Source organism: Phascolarctos cinereus, unplaced genomic scaffold (genome assembly GCF_003287225.1).
Source record: "Phascolarctos cinereus isolate Bilbo 61053 unplaced genomic scaffold, phaCin_HiC Scaffold_4;HRSCAF=312, whole genome shotgun sequence".
Classification (NCBI taxonomy): domain Eukaryota; kingdom Metazoa; phylum Chordata; class Mammalia; order Diprotodontia; family Phascolarctidae; genus Phascolarctos; species Phascolarctos cinereus.
The window spans coordinates 420859285-420876727 of NW_027555847.1; the positions used below are offsets into that span (position 1 = coordinate 420859285).

Consider the following 17443-nt stretch of genomic DNA (forward strand, 5'->3'; position numbering starts at 1 on the left):
GGTCATGAACCCCTCTTTCCGAAGTTTGGATCTGCCTTGATGGGAGGCTAATGTGTTGGTTAATGTTTTTAAGACTACATATACTAGACAGAGTAATTAATTAAATGATATTATTGAGTACAAGGTACTGTGGCAGGTAGTGAGAGAGATATTCAGAAATGCGAAATAGATTTCCTATACTCAAAGGGATTATGATCTAGAGGGAGAAGACACATATATATAAACAAAGTTTTATGCATTGTCTCCTTATTTGTAAAATGAGCTAGTTAGATTAGATGGTAACAAAATTCTTTTCCAGGTCTTAATTCTATGATCCTAATTTACAATACAGTAAAGTGAAAAAAAAATGTGACTCCTGAACCACTTGCTCATGCCCTAAAATACACGTGAGAATTCTCATAAAATTCAAAAATTAAAGTATTTTATATTCATACCTGTTTGTAAAGTGCCATTTATGTTACAATCTATCCAATATCTTAATCTGATATTATATATGATTGTTCTGCTAGCGCACAGAATAGGTGACAAAAATTTTTGTTAAATGAATGGATTTGTTAAATGAATAAAATGATAAAAAGAGAAGTCAAGTAAATAAATCTTCTCAGGAAAATTGCTAGGCCTCTTGTGGTAGGAAACATCTATGAAGATTTCAAATAGACCTTTAATTTTTCCTAACTCTTTTGAAAAGAGCTATAATCTTAACTTTCAGTTAAATTCAGCTGCAGTGAGCCCTTTTGTTTCTTTAGCTTGTCTTTAGGTTTCTGTCACCAGTTCACATAAAGAAAGAAGCAAAAACATTTATTGCATGCTTGGCAATTGTTTGCTTTATGAGGATCCAATTTTCATCTCGTATAAGTTAGCTCTAGAGGCATATTTGATGTCTAAAATATTCCTGTGCTTGAGATATCAGGCTCCTTGTTGTTTTATCATAGCATATTTAACCCATCAATTTTCATGGTGGAGATGGGACTTGAATTAGCCATTGAGGGATGATTAGAATTTGGAAAGATGCAAAGGATGGGGAGGGCATTCTAGGCAGTGCTGGCCTGAATAAAGGAACAAAGGTGAGATTACACATAATATTTTATGGTGACAGTAAGTTAAAAAGAAAAATATTTGCTTGGAACAAATGCTTTCCTTGGAGTAATGTAGTCAAGAATCATTGGTAAGTATGTGGAGACCAGATTGTGAAGGACCTCAAATGCCAGGCTAAGAATTTAGTCTATTTCTGGGCCTTAATGAGTCATATACTCTTGTGGTAAAGATATATCGTGAATAAAGTATGAACAAGATATGTGGAAGGACAAAATCCTAAGCCAAATTTATTCTGGCATGGTTTAACGTGCTTAAGTAGTCCTGGCTTCAGATCCTAACTCTAATATTTATTAGCTGTTATCATGAGCTTATTAACTGTAAAACCACTTAATCTCTGTGTCTGAGATTCTGCATCTTTAAAATGGGGATAATTATACCTTATTAACTGACTATTATTGGTGCACAGGCAATTATATAACCTCTCAGTGCCCCAAGCAACTCTCTAAAACTACAAGGTTTAGAACCCTTGTCAATCTGCATCAGTAGAGGGAATTTACTTGCAGGGAATTTCCTATGGCAACAAAATCACAGGTCCAAATCCTACCTTGTCCTTCCACTGCTCCCCCCCCACACAAAAAAAAACATAACAAAAACAAAAACCAACTTTGGAACCTATTGCAAATTGCATAATATATGCAAAGTACTGCACAAATATCAGCTGTTATTATTACCAGAGAATTCAATCTGTGTATATGTGAATGAAAGAACAGCCAGATCAATATAATCTCAAACTTAGTTTGACTAACTAATTGGACTGATCTGTACCCCATTAAAATGCATAAAGGCACAAGTAAATTGGTCCTGGAAGTCAATCAAAAAGAGGCTGTGTGACCTAATGAATAGAAAGCTGGCTTCTGAGTCAAACGAAGGGTCCAAGTCCTTGCTCTGACATATTCAGGCTATGTGACCCTGGGCAAGTCACTTACCCTCTCAGGTTTGCTCCCAGGCAAACTCTAAGACTACACAATAACATTATTCTTTAGGAAGCTATTGCTTCCTATCTTCATTGATAAGCAGACTTTACTTACTGGGAGCTCCCTTTATTATTGGTGGGGAAAGTCAGTCAAAGAAGTTTGTGCCAAATAAATGTTTTCTCTGAGAACTTGGACTAATATCTAAGTGATCAATTTAATTCATTGACTAGGATCATCTTTATACCTCTTGACAATTGAGATGATTCAGTATTTCAAACTGTTCTCCTAAGTTTATTATGACTGTCACTGAATTTTGGAAGTCTTATGAACTGCAAAACCCTTCCATTTTCTAGCAAAGGCTGTCTCTTAGTCAACATTTTTCCAGTACAATCCTTTTTTTTCCCCCTTCTGAAGGCACAGGTTCTTATCTCAGCTAATAAATTATCTTTCACCTTACAAATAGGACCTCCAATTAGTGACTTTGCTAATAGTATCTGCTCCCTGTTTCTAGTCATTAACCTAAGTTTGATAGGTGTCATAGACTCAGGCTAAATTTGCTATACTCCCTAGCAATCAGATTTAATGAGTATCCTCAAACTCCTGACTTTTGGGAGTGACAATGGGATGAGGTTATGGGGGAGGAACAGAAACTACTGCCTCCTTTCCATCCATCTCATTTTTTTTTAATTTGCTGTAAATTTGGTTCTGAGGGAAGGAAGAGGATGAAAGAACACATGAGGATAGAAAATACCATGTCCTTTTTACTAAGTTTCCAGCAAAGGTAGGTCTTAGGGCTTTTGAACAAGGTTCTGCCTTGGAAAATTACTTCACATTTCATATGTGAATGAGTTTCTTATTAATATTTCTTTTACTTCAATGCAGTTTAAACTTGTTTTCTGAATGAAAAAATACATAAACTGTGAGGAATGTTTTGTGGCTCTTCATATGGATACCTAAATTAGCCTGAGCTCTACTATCTGCAGTTTAAAAATACTTGCTTCCAAAAAGCTCCATCTTCTTGCCAAAGCCATATATATTTACATTTAGATACAAGATATTCATAAAAGGAAGGCACTGGGGACTCTGAAAGCAATCGATTCTTCATTGAACTACACATAGCTCTGCAACACAAATGAGCTCCTGAAAATTGACTTCTAAGGCCTCTTTCTCACTTTTACTCTGGCTAAAACACTGTACTCTCATTGTGCTGACTCAAAAGTAGGAGGTATAAAGAAAAATCTTCGAGAATCAGGCCTGCAATTTTGAGTGTAAACAATGGAAATATCATACCTTTAAAACCTGTGATTAGTAAAGTTTATTTCCAAAATCACCAAACTGGAATCCTATCTCACTTAGAGTGAAACAGCTCTTACCAGTTTCTGATTATGTCATAAGGTCTACGAATGGGTTAATAATACAAATAAAAAGGCAACAGAGTGTCAGTGGAATAATTAATTATTCTAGTTTCCCTATAAGGAATCCAACAAAAAAATATGAAATACAATATTCTGAATAATCAATCAACATATCAATCGATAAACATTTATTAGGAAAAACCCAAAACAGATTATAAAGATTACTATCCTTTTTTTTTTTGACTTATGAATGCATGAAAGATCTGCAAATTTTCCAGGGTGGGGATATTCCTACTGTCAGAACTCCTTGCATTAATGCAAATCATGGCTAATCTATGACTTGTTAAATGAGTATTATGAATTTGCTTGAGGGACATGTCATTATTAAGTAGAAAAATGTGCCTATTAAAATTAAAATATGAGCACTAATTAAACATTGATTACAAGCATTCACATACCAACATTGAGACAAAGTGCAATTTGAAGTAAGTTCCAAAGAAATAGTAATATCTAGGTTCCAGTTGGTACTGGGGTCAAATTTCCTGTATTATTAGCTGTTTAACTTTTATCATCTGTCTTACTAGATCTTTGCTTTCCTTCTTACTCTACAGAAGACCCCCAAGGTCCAGGCGATTGGTTAAATCATAGTATCTGGGTAAGGCTTACAAATTCGCATTTTGAAACTTACAATTCAATGTTCTTCTTCTGTTAATCCAAATTTATTACCTTCCTATCTCCCCATGATATCAGATGCTGTTATGCTTGTAGTAAGTATTAAATTAATATTTCATTGAATTGATAAGTTCATATCATTTTTGATTCTAAGGAATAATAGTCTAATGAGTGCATAGAAAGAGTAAAGTTTTAAATCTCTTCATGTATTAAGTCATTTTTATTGTTATATCTCATAATCTTAGAGTTGGAAGGACCTCAACCTCTACCTAGAACACAAGCCCCATTTATAGAATCTTTGACATGTAAAAATAGCATTTACAAAAATAAAGCTGCCCATTTTGCCTTCCTCAGTAAAAGAGAAATGTAACAAGTATAAAACTAATGACTTACTTGGCCAGGCTTAGAATTTTCACAAACTACAATATCATACTCCTTGGCAAGCTCTGGTGGGTTATCATTGACATCTAGAACTCGAATGCCAACTGCAACATGGCTCAGCAGGCTAGGATTGTCTGTAAGACACACAAAGAGGAATTTAGTGGTTTTATTATACACATCTTAATATCCTTATTGAAACAGATATTAACACTGGAGCTTGTTACCTGCTCCAGGTGCTAAAGCACAATACTGGTAAAAGACAACTTTATGGAGCCACTCTTTACTAAGACTCCTTAACACAAGGAAAAAAAGAAAAATGAATACTAAGGCATAGAAGGAATGCTAAAATGATGTTTTGTCATATAAAGAAATTACATGTTATTAAGGAACTGAACTGAGAGAAAATTGTCAGAATTCATTGTCTACTGTCACAGTCTAAGAAAAAGATGAAAGATTGATTTGATTATTAATCTAAGAAAAGCAGTGTAATGTTTAAATAATTAAAAAAACACAAACAAATCATTGTCCTTAATCTTTAAAAAGTATTTCATGATTTTAAAAGCAATGCTAAATATATACTAAGAAAACAAAGGGAACAGTCCTCAATTTTTTAAAAAGTGCTTTATCATAACAGCTCATTTTTATATCTCTAGTTCATAAAGTGCTTCCCTCAGAACACTCTTATGAGGTAATTAGGTCAAGTATGATTATCCTTCCCCCTTCCTATCTTTTTTTTCCCTCTTCCCCACCCTGTCTCCTCTCAGCAAAGTAGAATAAAATAACAGATAGATAGCAGGCATAAGAGTCAAGAAGACCTGTGTTCAAGTCTTGCCTCTGACACATCTTGACTATGTGATCCTGGGTCTTTTCATGATCTCTAGGCATGGCATTCAAAGAAAGAAAGCATGAAATGTTGAATATTTCTGGATTTGAAATGAGGAAGACAGGGGTTCAAATTTTGGTTTATTTACTAGACTTACTGCAACTTATACACAAGGTTGGGTGACCTTGGGCAGGTTACTAAAACTTTCTGTGACTCAGTTTCCTCCTCCTTAAAATGAAGATTTAGGTAGATGGCCTCTGAGATCCGTGCTAGCTCTAGATCTGTGATTCCAAGGCATTTTACTTCTGAGATCCTAACCTAACACTCTAAGTTATGTAAAATTTGTTGATTAGTATAGTTTCCTCACTGGAAGGAATGCTTTATATTAATGAAATTACAAGTAAGAGAGACAGAGTGACAAGCTGTGATATAGAGATACATGTAGATGTAGAATAAGAATGTCCCCATGTATTGGTGAGGAAACTAAGGCTCTTAGATGCTAAGGGACAACCTCAGTCACACGTCTAGTAAATGTTAGAACCAAGGCATCAAACTCAAGTTTTCTGACACCAGGGTTAGTGTTGTTTCCACAACATCCACACTGCCTCTCAAGTCATACCCTAGCACCACTTAAAAAAAATTATCAGGTGTGGAAAGCAGAATAGGTTAAAACTCAACCTTAAAAACAAAACAAAACTATGTTATCTCCTACACCTTTACCTAAGTACGATATGCTACAGTTACTTGGCTCTTAATAACACTTGAAGAGTAATGGATCATCTGCCAAGACACAATAGGCACACAGCAGATAAACCATAGCCAACAATGCAAAATGATATTTTGAACTTGAGTGAAATTGACATACATTGAGCTCTTCGCCCCACCTACCCCCATTTCTAGAGAGACTAGGGAGCTCATTACTAAGAAGTGGCAATTGGCTAATGGGGTCATTAATGTGCAAATCACTTATGCTAGACTATTTTTACTGCTCATATTATAAGAATAGCTAGAATTTATGTAGTACTTTAAGGATTGTGGAGCACTTTACACATGTTATCCTCACAACAACTGTGTGAAATAGATGCTACTACTATTTTCATTCTACATGTAAGGAAACTGAAGCCGAGAAAGGTTAAGTGAAAAAAAGAAAGGTTAAGTGACTTTTCTAAGGTTGCACAACTAATAAGTGCCTGAGGCAGGATTTGAATTTATCTCTTCCAAAGTCCAGGTCCAGTACTCTATCTCCTGTAGCACTTAACTGTCCTTCTCATTAGATGCCATCATTTTAAAGATGGATAAGAAAATGAAGCCCAGAAAAGTTAAAGTTAATCAACCTGCCCAGAATTACTTAAAAGTTTAGCTGCAGAGTCAAGATTAAAGCCCAGGGCTCCTGACTCTTAGTTCTGTGTTCTTTCCAGAGTATCATATTGCCACATCATAAACTTTTCCAGAACATGATCACTATAGCATAAATCTAAACTTTGTGAGAAAGAAACACAACAATTTTCAGGACATTTGATTGACATTGGAAGGATGGAGTGTCACTCTACTGTAACCTAAATTGGTGCAGATTCTTTACTGCAAAAAGTACATAGTGTTGGGGCAGCTAGGTGGAACAGTGGCTAGAGCACAGGTCCTGTTGTCACAAAGACCTGAGTTCAAATCCAGCCTTAGAAATTTACTAGTTGTGTATCCCTGGGCAAAGTCACTTAAGCCCACAGCCTACAACAACAAAGTACATAGTGTCCACCTGGGGAAAGGTAGGGGAGGAGAGGAATAGGATTCTCAAACTTAAATCTAGAGCTTTTTCTGCTTTCATGTATAATCTTTCCTTAATACTTTCACTACTTCAGTGACAAGGCTGTTGTTAAAATAGAATAATTTATGAAAATTATCTATGATAAAATAATTTTTATAGCCACCATGTGCTATATAAATATAATATTGTTGCTATTGTTGCTATTATTATTACTAGATATACACTGTTAATTGGTAGATAAAAGTCCTACCTTCTCCTATGTGACTATTAGTTACCAGGAAGGGGGAATTTTCTGTTTTCGCCTGGCAGGGAAAGAATGAGCTGCGCAAAGCATTAATAAAAACCTTTCCTTTAATTTATTTCTGCATAAATTGTCTTTCCAATATTTCTAGTGCTTTCTCCCTGTAAGAGTGATTAATGGAAAATATGCAAAATATGGCAATAATATAAACTATCCTCATTACTATCCATAGTACAACTTTCTTAGTAAACAAAAATTGTTTTAATTTGTTCTGAAGATGTCTAATTTCCAGAACACTGATATTCTAAACTTTATTTCACATAATCTTTCAAAAGAAAATGATTAATCAAAATAAATTTTACCATTTGTATATTCAGGTTCCTTCTCCTGTTAGATGGGAGTTATATTTCTCGCATTTTCAAAAATTCACAAAAAAAGTCTTGGATAACTCTGAATTATGTTGAACATTAATTTAATAAATCAATCACTTAGCACTGCTTGTGTATGTTCTAAAAATCACCACTGTTTCCCTGGAGGGTGTGTTGTTTTTGTTTTGTCATAGGACTTCTTTTGGTTCATTAGATTCTTTGATCATTCCAGATTCTGTGAATGAATTTCATTATACGGTATTTGAGTTTGTAACACTTAAAGGAAATTGGACTCTCTGGAATAGTTCCTTTTGGACTAAATTAAATATTTTCAAAAAATTAACAATATTGGTTATCTAATATGCCTAAAATTTTTACCTAAGTCAAATATCAGAAAAAAAATTTTGGAGCATACAACAAAATGAAACCTGACACTTAATTGCACAGATAATTGCTGTTGTTGTTGTTGTTGTGTTTGTCCTTTGTTCTTGAAGAGGACTGTGACATCAGGGAGATGATGATGTGACTTGCAATTGAATTTGACTTGAGGGAGGGATGGTGATGCAAGGTCACCAGCCTCATTTTCTCCTCCAGAGCCATCTGGGTCCAGTGGACAGATATTCATCAGTTCCACTCGAGATGGCCCAATGCACAAATAATGTTGGCTTTAAAAGAGAGTCATGTAAATAATTTATTTCTCTCCAAAATCTTGAACCTGAAAAGTAGACTTAATAGGAATGCAATAGGAAAAAGTAAAATCAAAATCGTCATGCAGTGGTAGCATGTATGTAGCACCTTAAGTTTACAAATAGCTTTCCTTGCCATCATCCTGTTAAATAGTCAGGCTGGTATTGTTCTAATTGCCATTTTTCACCTACAGACTCCTTAACTTTTAGGTATACCTTTAGGATAGTATCTTTAAAGGTCATATAGCTTAAAGCTCTCATTTTATAAAGGAACAGGTCAAATGAGTGGAAGTAAACTGCTCACAGGGGCAGAGCTAGGATAGGAACCCAGGTCTTTTTTCTTAAATCATTATCCCTTTCCATCATTCAGTTTTAGTTCTTTAACACCTCTTTAGGGCAACTAGGTGATGCAGTGGATAGAGTGCCAGGCATGCAGTTAGGAAGACTCATTTTCTTAAGTTCAAATCTGGCCTCAGACACTTCCTAGCTATGTGATCCTGAGCAAGTCACTTAACTCCTTTTGCCTCATTTCCTCATCTATAAAAATGAGCTGGAGAGGAAGAAAATGGCAAACCACTTCATTATCTTTGCCAGTAAATCTCCAAATGGGATTACAAAGAGTTGAGTACAACTCAAATGACTGAACAATAACAAATAACATTTTATTGTTCCCACGTGTATTGCCTCAAAGTTATTAAATTTTGTTAACATTGATTATACATTTCTAATTAAAGATGATTCATAGAACAAGATACAAATGGGAGATGGCACCAAAAATTAATCTTACAAATTTAATCTCCTGAACTCTCTTTTAGAGGCCAAATAAATGGTTAAAAATAATGGTTCTGGATTTTTAGCATGAAAATCACTAACCAGTTAAGAAACTAATTCATTTTGTGCTTAAAATTCCTATTTCTAAGATATAGTTAATATAATATAGCATAATCATCTATTGGAGGCTCCTATACAATGTTTAAAAGTTGCATAAATATAACTCCCTTAACTACAAGACAATCTATACATTTGTGACTTATCCCTCCCCCCATCTTTGCCTCATAATAGCAACCAAGACCTTGGCTTCCAGCATTCCACTTAGAATAATGACTGGCCAGAATTAACGACTTTTGATTGACTTCATGCCATTATTTCCTCAAAGTCAGTCATTACTCCTGCAGAAATGCCTAGATATTCTCAATAATTATTTGCTAAGTGTAACATAGGTTGGAAGCTTCAAAAGGTTAAGGTGTGCCTTTGATCTTAGGAATGTAAGAGTGGCTTTGATCTGTAAATTACAACCATAAAAGTTGAAAGCACTTCACCTGTTTCTGAAGTGAATTACATCAGTACAAGTTCATGTTTTATCATTGATTAGCAATGCAAAACATATTCTTTCCTGCCTTCCTTCCTGACTTCCTCTCTCATAGTATAATATTTGACATACATTATATCTGAGTGAATAATTTCCCAAAGGAACCGAGTGAGTTTTTTTAAGTTTTTTTTTACATTCTTATGTCCTTGTAACCTATTCATTCCAAATAGCTATGAACACTTGCTGCAGATTGTCTGCCATTTGATGCAATCTTCTTTTTTGAACTTATTTCCTTTAAATCCTTTTTGATACTACCTTGAGCACTTCTAACAGAAGAGATAATGATCCTGTATAATCATTCCTTTTCTCAGTGAACCATTTAATCACATAACTATATTTTTAGAAGCCTTATAGGGGAAAATCCTCATCCTGATGTTTAATAAATTTTGTAATTTATTTCTGACTGTTTTAATTTCCATTTCCAGACTTGGAGTGAGAGTTTCTATGTCTTCTTTTCTCCTCAATGTTTCGGAAAACAATCCCAGTGCTTAGCCTCTGTATTTTTGTGTAATCACAATTTTATTGACATTAATAAAAATGTATTAAGGATATGGCTGACTTTTTAATGGATAAATCTAAACTTAGGAATCTATCAATATGTCTTAAACTGTTGTGAGTTTAATGTATAAGACAGCTGATCATGAAAACACCAGGACCTAGGAAAAAACATGGAATGATGCAAAGAAAGAAATAAAAACTCGGTGCCCCAGAATTATAAATCTTTGCGATATTTCATTGTAGTTTGTGTATGAACTCTTCAAGTTTATTTTCAACATCTGATCTTTTTTACTAAAATAAGGAAAGGTGATTTGTCTAGGAGCCAGGAAATCTGAGCTCAAGTGCTGTCTCTACCATTTGTAAGCTATATGACTTTAGCTAAGTAATTTCATTTCTCTTTCATCAGTTTGTACAATGAGGAAACTGGAGCAAATGGTCTCAAAGGTCCCTTTTGAATCTGAAATTCTATAATCCTATTAATTCAATATTGATGCATGCCAGGTAATTAATTAAGATTTGGTTTAATCAAAATGTTTTGCCATGAACAGGTCATTTTTGCTGTATTATAGGGAAGTTGCTAGAAAAAAAAAACCTTACATTTTCAAAAAATATATTTGCCATCTTATACTTGTTATATTCTACAAGTTGTTGTCACAGAAGTATCCCCCAACAGGGAATGTGTTCAGAACCACTTGTCTCATATAAAAGTGGTCTTAAATCAAGAAAACAGATTACATTTAAGTGGATCTTCCAGATACGCTTCAGAATTATGAAGGCTTATGGAGATATGAAGTGAAAGATTTTTTGGTATAGAGAAAAGAGAAAAATGCCTCTGGAAAGGAACCATTTGGGATTGGGAGATGAGGAGAAGCTCAGACTTGGGCCTTGTCCCCTATCATTTGCCCTCCCACCTTGGGTAGAGAAAGAAATTATGAATTGTGAATTTCAGAGATCTGAAAACTTAAGCCTTCCTGTCTTCTCATCAGTGTCCTAGCCACATCCCTGGAACATCTGATGTCAGAGTCTGCTTCAGGACCAGAGGAAAAATTGGATGAAGATTCATAGCTCCACATGGAGTCCAACAAAGAGGCTATACCATGTCTATGGGGAGCTTCTTGAGCACACCCACAAAGTGTAGAAAAGGACTTGTAACAACCAGCAGCTGTGGGTTAATTTTGTACACGTATGCTAACTAAGCTTGAGTTCACTTTCCCCTTGAAACTATATCTATTTGTGGGAAAACATGTCACAAAATTTTGGGGAAGAGTGTTTGCACCAACAGTACCATCTATATTGCTGTAGCAAATTACGCATTCACCAAAGCTTATCCAGTCTGGTTGACTGAATCATATAAATTAATAATTATAATGGGATGCACACAGGTGGGGGGGCCTTTGAGCAAGAACACTACAAATGCTAAAGGTTATCTCTGAATCACTGAGGAATGTGGTAGCCCTGTTCTAGGGACCAATTCATTAGGAGAAGTGGGAATTAGGATAGTACCCTCAGAACATGAGCTCACAGCATATAAAAAAGTAATACTAATTATAAAATAGTAATTATAAAAAGTAAAACTAGTTATATTTCCTCAGATCTTTGGTCTTTACTTGTTAGATATGTCATACCGTAAGACCCAGCATTTGACACATACTTAAAATTCACCAGGAGCAATAGGATGTAAACAGCATGGAATAATAGACTAGGGTTCACAAAATTTGAGCTCTAGCCCTGACTCAATAGCTTTGTTATATTAGATAGGTTCCTTATCTTCTCTAGGACTCAACTTCCTCATCTATGAGGATGACTACATTATATAATCCCAAATTCCTTTTCAAATCGAACACCTGATGATTGAAATTTGGGTAAGACTTCTTGATTATGGGAACAGTCATACTTAGCAATGATTGCATTGTTCACAGAAAAAAAAAAGTCATCACGTTATTTATTAGCAGTATTTGGAACAATTGACATCTTCTGGATCAACTTGCTATTAAAAGATAAACCATGGAATTTTAATAGACCTGTTGAAGTCCCCCCATGAACTAAAGAAAAATCAGGAATACAAACATACTTTCTGGAAGTAAAATTAAATGGATCAAAATAAGCTCACTAACAATAACAAAACTAATTCCTAGCCACTGGAGGGACTTAAAGCCACCCACTCTGTGCAAATGGATATTTGTTTTGTTATGTGCAGGTGCTACAAAAAATCTAATTTTCTGATTACAGGGCAACAGGGAACAATTTCAGGAAACCTTCAAACTTTTGTTCTTGTTGCATCACATAAAATAACATGGAGAACAGAGGTAACTTTTTTCAATCAAAGCACCTGACACGCAATTTGTGCTCTTTTAATTACATTTCTCCTGTGAAATAAACTCATTTTAGACTCATCTGTATGAAAGAATCAAGACCTTGGGGAATCCCTTGTTCCCTACCCTCTCCCTACCCCTTTAGAAAAAAGTAAATCAAATGGGGGATGTATTGGCATTCAAGTTAGGAAGCTGGCTGTAAAAGTAAAGGCATTTAGATTGGGGTGGTGAGAGAAATTATAACCAGTGAAGTGGGTGAGCAAGTACAGAGAGATGGAAAATGGAAACTCAACAATTTCAGCAAATATTTATTCAGTACCTAATATACACAGAGGTATAGGGCTAGACGCTAAAGTGATTGAATAATTCCAGGCCCAGATATGTTACCTGTCAGTTATCAGGCAAGTCCATATTGTTTGATGGTCCTTAAGTTGAAGAATGATTGTTTTACTTGTTACCCCATATTTAACAGGTAGGGACAAGAAGTGTTTACATTTAAGTTCCCCTTTGCCCTCTTACTTCACACTTTCCTAGCATTGTCTCCCAATATACACAGTTAGTACACACCTAAGAAGCATGAACACACACACACACACACACACACACACACACAGTGACACTAGGGTATTTTTTGATCATTATAGTTCTAAGTCTGACCAATAGAATGTTCACACAATTAATCAAAAACTGTACCACATAGAATAGACTGAAGCCCCCATTAAGTTAACTTGGATGCTGCCAGCAGGCACTAAAACCTTAATGAAATACCATGGTCCAAATAGATTTTCATTAAAGTTTACGATAATGAAAACAAACACAATTCTAATGGGAAAAGTTATCAACTGTATTGCTAAGAGAGAAAATTTCAGATAATATTTAGAAAACCCACATTGATGATTAATATTATTGATGTTGAGTTGTTTCAAAACAATTACATCTGGAAGACTTCCCTCAGTCCCCTGAAGACATACTTCCTTCTTATATATATTTCTCTATATATTCTCCCAATGTGGCTTTAAAATCTTAGTTAATGCTCATTCTTTTTCTGCACCTGTTTGTGATTAGGACAAAATTATGTTTTAGTGCATGTTACACTGAAATGATATTATTCATGTATATTGTAAACCACCCTGAGGTGGAAATATCTGAATTTTTTTTTTATTATAGGCCATAAAAAAACCCAAGATTTTACTATTTACTACACAATTTTACTTGGTAGAAATACATTATCTCAATTCCCCAAATAGGCATTGCATAAAAATAAGTCAATTATCTCCCCTTGTAAGTATATTTGCCAAGACATTTGCCCATATATTTTTACTTTTATCTTTCTGCCTGAAATATACACATTCCAATAGGTAGTCAGTTTATGCACTATTTTGTACTGCAGCATATGTATGGATATATATGTCTATATGCATATGCATATGACATATGTATATAGGTATGTGTATGTATGTATGCATGTATGCATAAATGAAGTTCTTGATAAAGAAAATATTTTCCATACACAAGTATTATTTGTTCCAAAGAAACAGGAAACAATTTGGTGTTAATTCACACAATGGGAGTCAGATGTTAGATGAGTCAAAAAAGTAGATTCCAAGGTTTCTCATTAGATAATCCTGGCATGTTTCAGCTTCATTCTGGAAGCTCTCTCTCTCCTCAGCTATTAGTTGAACCCATATCCCAAAACTCTTAAATGGAAATTTAGGTTGGATTTGCTGTACTCTCTTCCTGTCTCACCCTAAGCAAGATTCCTATTTATGGCTCAGTACCTAGAATGATGTATACACTTCAGTGATTCTGATAACTTGAAAGATTGTATTGATGGTATGATCACATACATTGATCAACAGTTAGTAGAAATTAAAAAGAAAAAAAATGGGGCCTGTTAAAAATATAGTAGATTCAAACGTTCATATTAAATATAGCTAGAGTTGATGCTACATAATCACATGCTTTAGAATTTAAGAAATGAATATTTAGTCAGAAAATTCGCTCTTTTGGCCCTGTGCTCTGTATCTAATAGAAACATCAAGGGAGTTCATGGCAGTTACCATCCATGTTACTATTCTCTATAAAGGAAATTCCTTAATTTTCTTTTAATGACCTGTAGATTTACTGTATCATTCAAGAATCAATCTAAACTTTCTTAAGTTGAAGAGAAGTGTTGATGTTCCCACGCACTCGGAAATGATGAACAATTTGTACTCCTTCACTTTTGTGTAAATTATTTCTCCCTATCCTTTTTATTTGCTACAAATTACTTCACAGAATCATCTCAAAGACCTAGTTTGTTTTAGTATTTTTTTTTAGCATTTTTTTCCATCCTCTATGAAATGAGGAGTTGGGGGGAATGATTTCCAAGGTACTTTCTAGTTCTAAATCTTATCATCTACTACCTTCTTGTTCATCCTATAATTAATTATTTGTCATTAATTTTAAATACATTTTGAGACAATCCTTGGTATCTAGTCTTTACTTTGAGCACAGAAGAGAATTTTCAACATGCTCCCTAGATGGAGAGATTGTCTCCCTTAGTTTTTTCATCCTATTATTCCTTAGATTAATATATGGTCAATAAGCCACCAACAGTCACAGTTTCACTGTATGGTCTCTGGGTCAGGGAACCAGAAAAATAAACTGTCTTTTTTCTTTTGCCTTTTTTGGTGAGGCATTTGGGGTTAAGTGACTTCCCCAGGGTCACACACCTAGTAAGTCTTATGATTCTGAGGCCAGATTTGAACTCCGGTCCTCCTGACTCCAAAGCCAGAGTTTATCTACTGTGCCACGTTAGCTGCCTGAAAACAGACTGTCTTAAGGCTACACAACAGTATCCTATTGGAAAAACCTAAGCAAAGTCCTGTTACCTGGCCTGCTGAATGGTCAAGCAGATGTAATTGATGGCTTTGTCTTACTCTAGGTCACATTTTCTTTTAGGGCTCCATGGACAATGAGGTAGCACAGGTCATGTTGCATCATGCTCCGGGATAGTATCCATGTTGGTGAGAAGTACAGAATCTTCTGTTTGCCAACTAAACACTGGGCTTTTTGTTAGGCCAGTCTACTTTGGGGACTAAGGTAGTGTTCTGGGACCAGGGGTGGGAGTTGGGAATTGTGGGAAATGATCATGCAAACAGCAGACGGGAGAATGGATGTTGACATATAGCATGATTTTTTTTTTTTGACGCAGAAACTATTTACCCTTTTCTGAAGCAGCGACTGTGATATTGTACCATGGTGTTTCCTCTCTGTCAAGGACTTTTGCAGTCTTAATGGTTCCAGTGTTAGCATCAATGTTGAAAAACCTATCATCCTCAGCACTGTGGTCAATGAAATATCTACAAAGAAATTTAAAAGTATTCATTAAGTTTCATAATTTACATAATAGAATTGAAGTATCTCATGAATAAGTAGGTTAAATTTTTAAAAATCCAAAGTATTTGAAAAATACATATTCAAATGTTTAAAAAGAAATGATGATTCTAGTTACTTTAGATGTGGCTTTCTTAAAGTCATATTTTAAAATATTTACTTTCTGATTTACAAGGCATGATTTTTTTTTGAGAAAAAAGTTTACACAAATGGAATTTTTTTCAGTTAATGGAGTTCTTACATTAATGAGGAATGCATAATTTACAACAGTACAATACTTCAAAAGTATTTATTAGGCTGCTCCTGTTGGATTCCATTCTTCCTTTTCCCTTCTGTGAATGACAAGGGCTTATGGAAAGTCTCTGGCTCATTCTTGCCAGAGGCAGATTCTCTATAGCCTATGCCTCATACTTCCCATTCTAAGGTAGCTTTTTGACTTGTCTGGGTCCATTTCCCCAAACATTCCCCCCTCTAGCTTTGGACTTCTTGTTCCTAGAAGCAGATCATAGCCTTCTTCTGCCTGGTCCCTGGACCTACATTTTTCTGAATTTCTGGTGTTTGACCTCAAGAGTAATTTCCACTCATCCATTTGGACCACAAGCCTTTCTGAGTCTGTTAATCACTGTCTAATCCCTGGTGCATACAGATCTCCAACCCCTCTGGCAGTGGGCAGAAACATGTATTTCCAACACTGTGCTTAGTATTTTGTGGGCAACTATTTCCCATAGTTTACAAGTTTTATGAGAGAAAATAGATTTGTGCACAGAAATAGCTAATAACAATATAATGTTGCACATAAATCTTCAACTGTGAGTTCTATAAGACAAATAGAATGGGATATTTGTAAAACTATCACAGAAGAGGTAGAACTTGAGTTGAGACTTGTAGGATTAAAAAACAAAAAGAGAGAATTCTGAGAAGCCAAGAGTAGTGGAATTTATCTCAGGCAAGGGAAAAAGCAGGAATTCTTTGGTGTGGAGTTATAAAAAGGGAATAAGCATCCATGCCTTATTTGCTAGTATAGCTCTGATTCTTGGAATGGTCTGTGGTTTCATTAGTGTAGGGATCCCCTGCACTACCAATGCACATTTCAACAGCTGCTTGTTTTCTCTTGTCTCTGTGACTTGTCTACTTTTTATCCAAATACATATTTTTATACATATTTTATCCAATACATATTAGGTTACATGCTTCCTCCATTGTTACAGATTTAGACCTTTTTTCTTTTTAAACTTAATTGATAGTCCTAGACAGTCACCTCAAGTTTGGAAGTTAAAAGGCACATGCATTAACAACAGCCTTAGAAACAGGTTATGAACCCAGGTGCTTCTGACTTGAAGTCCAGCAGTCTGAACCACCATACTACTCTGCCCCTCCATAATATTCCAAAATTATTTCAGTGTGCTGCAGACTTTCCTCATGTTCTTTGGTATTTTAAGGATGTTAATGTAACCACTGAAGTTGCCATCTTTTTTCTCTCTTTCTCACTAAGTGATTAATCCCCCTTCCCTTTCTAGTTATACATTTCCCTAGTTATATTTCTGACAATTTTCCCACTAAAGTCAATGCTGATAACATGCTACATTTGTCAA

At 35.0% G+C, this 17443-nt stretch overlaps 1 protein-coding gene across 1 annotated transcript in view; it reads right to left on the minus strand.

Annotated features, from left to right (window-relative positions):
* The window catches only part of CDH18 (cadherin 18), a 414410-nt gene that overhangs the window by 70302 nt on the left and 326665 nt on the right, over positions 1–17443 (minus strand). The window contains exons 7-8 of the mRNA XM_078153324.1: positions 15681–15817; positions 4430–4551 (exon numbers count right to left, since the gene is read on the minus strand). Of these exons, the coding sequence (XP_078009450.1) occupies positions 4430–4551; positions 15681–15817 (259 nt within the window). The remainder of the gene's footprint in view (positions 1–4429; positions 4552–15680; positions 15818–17443) is intronic.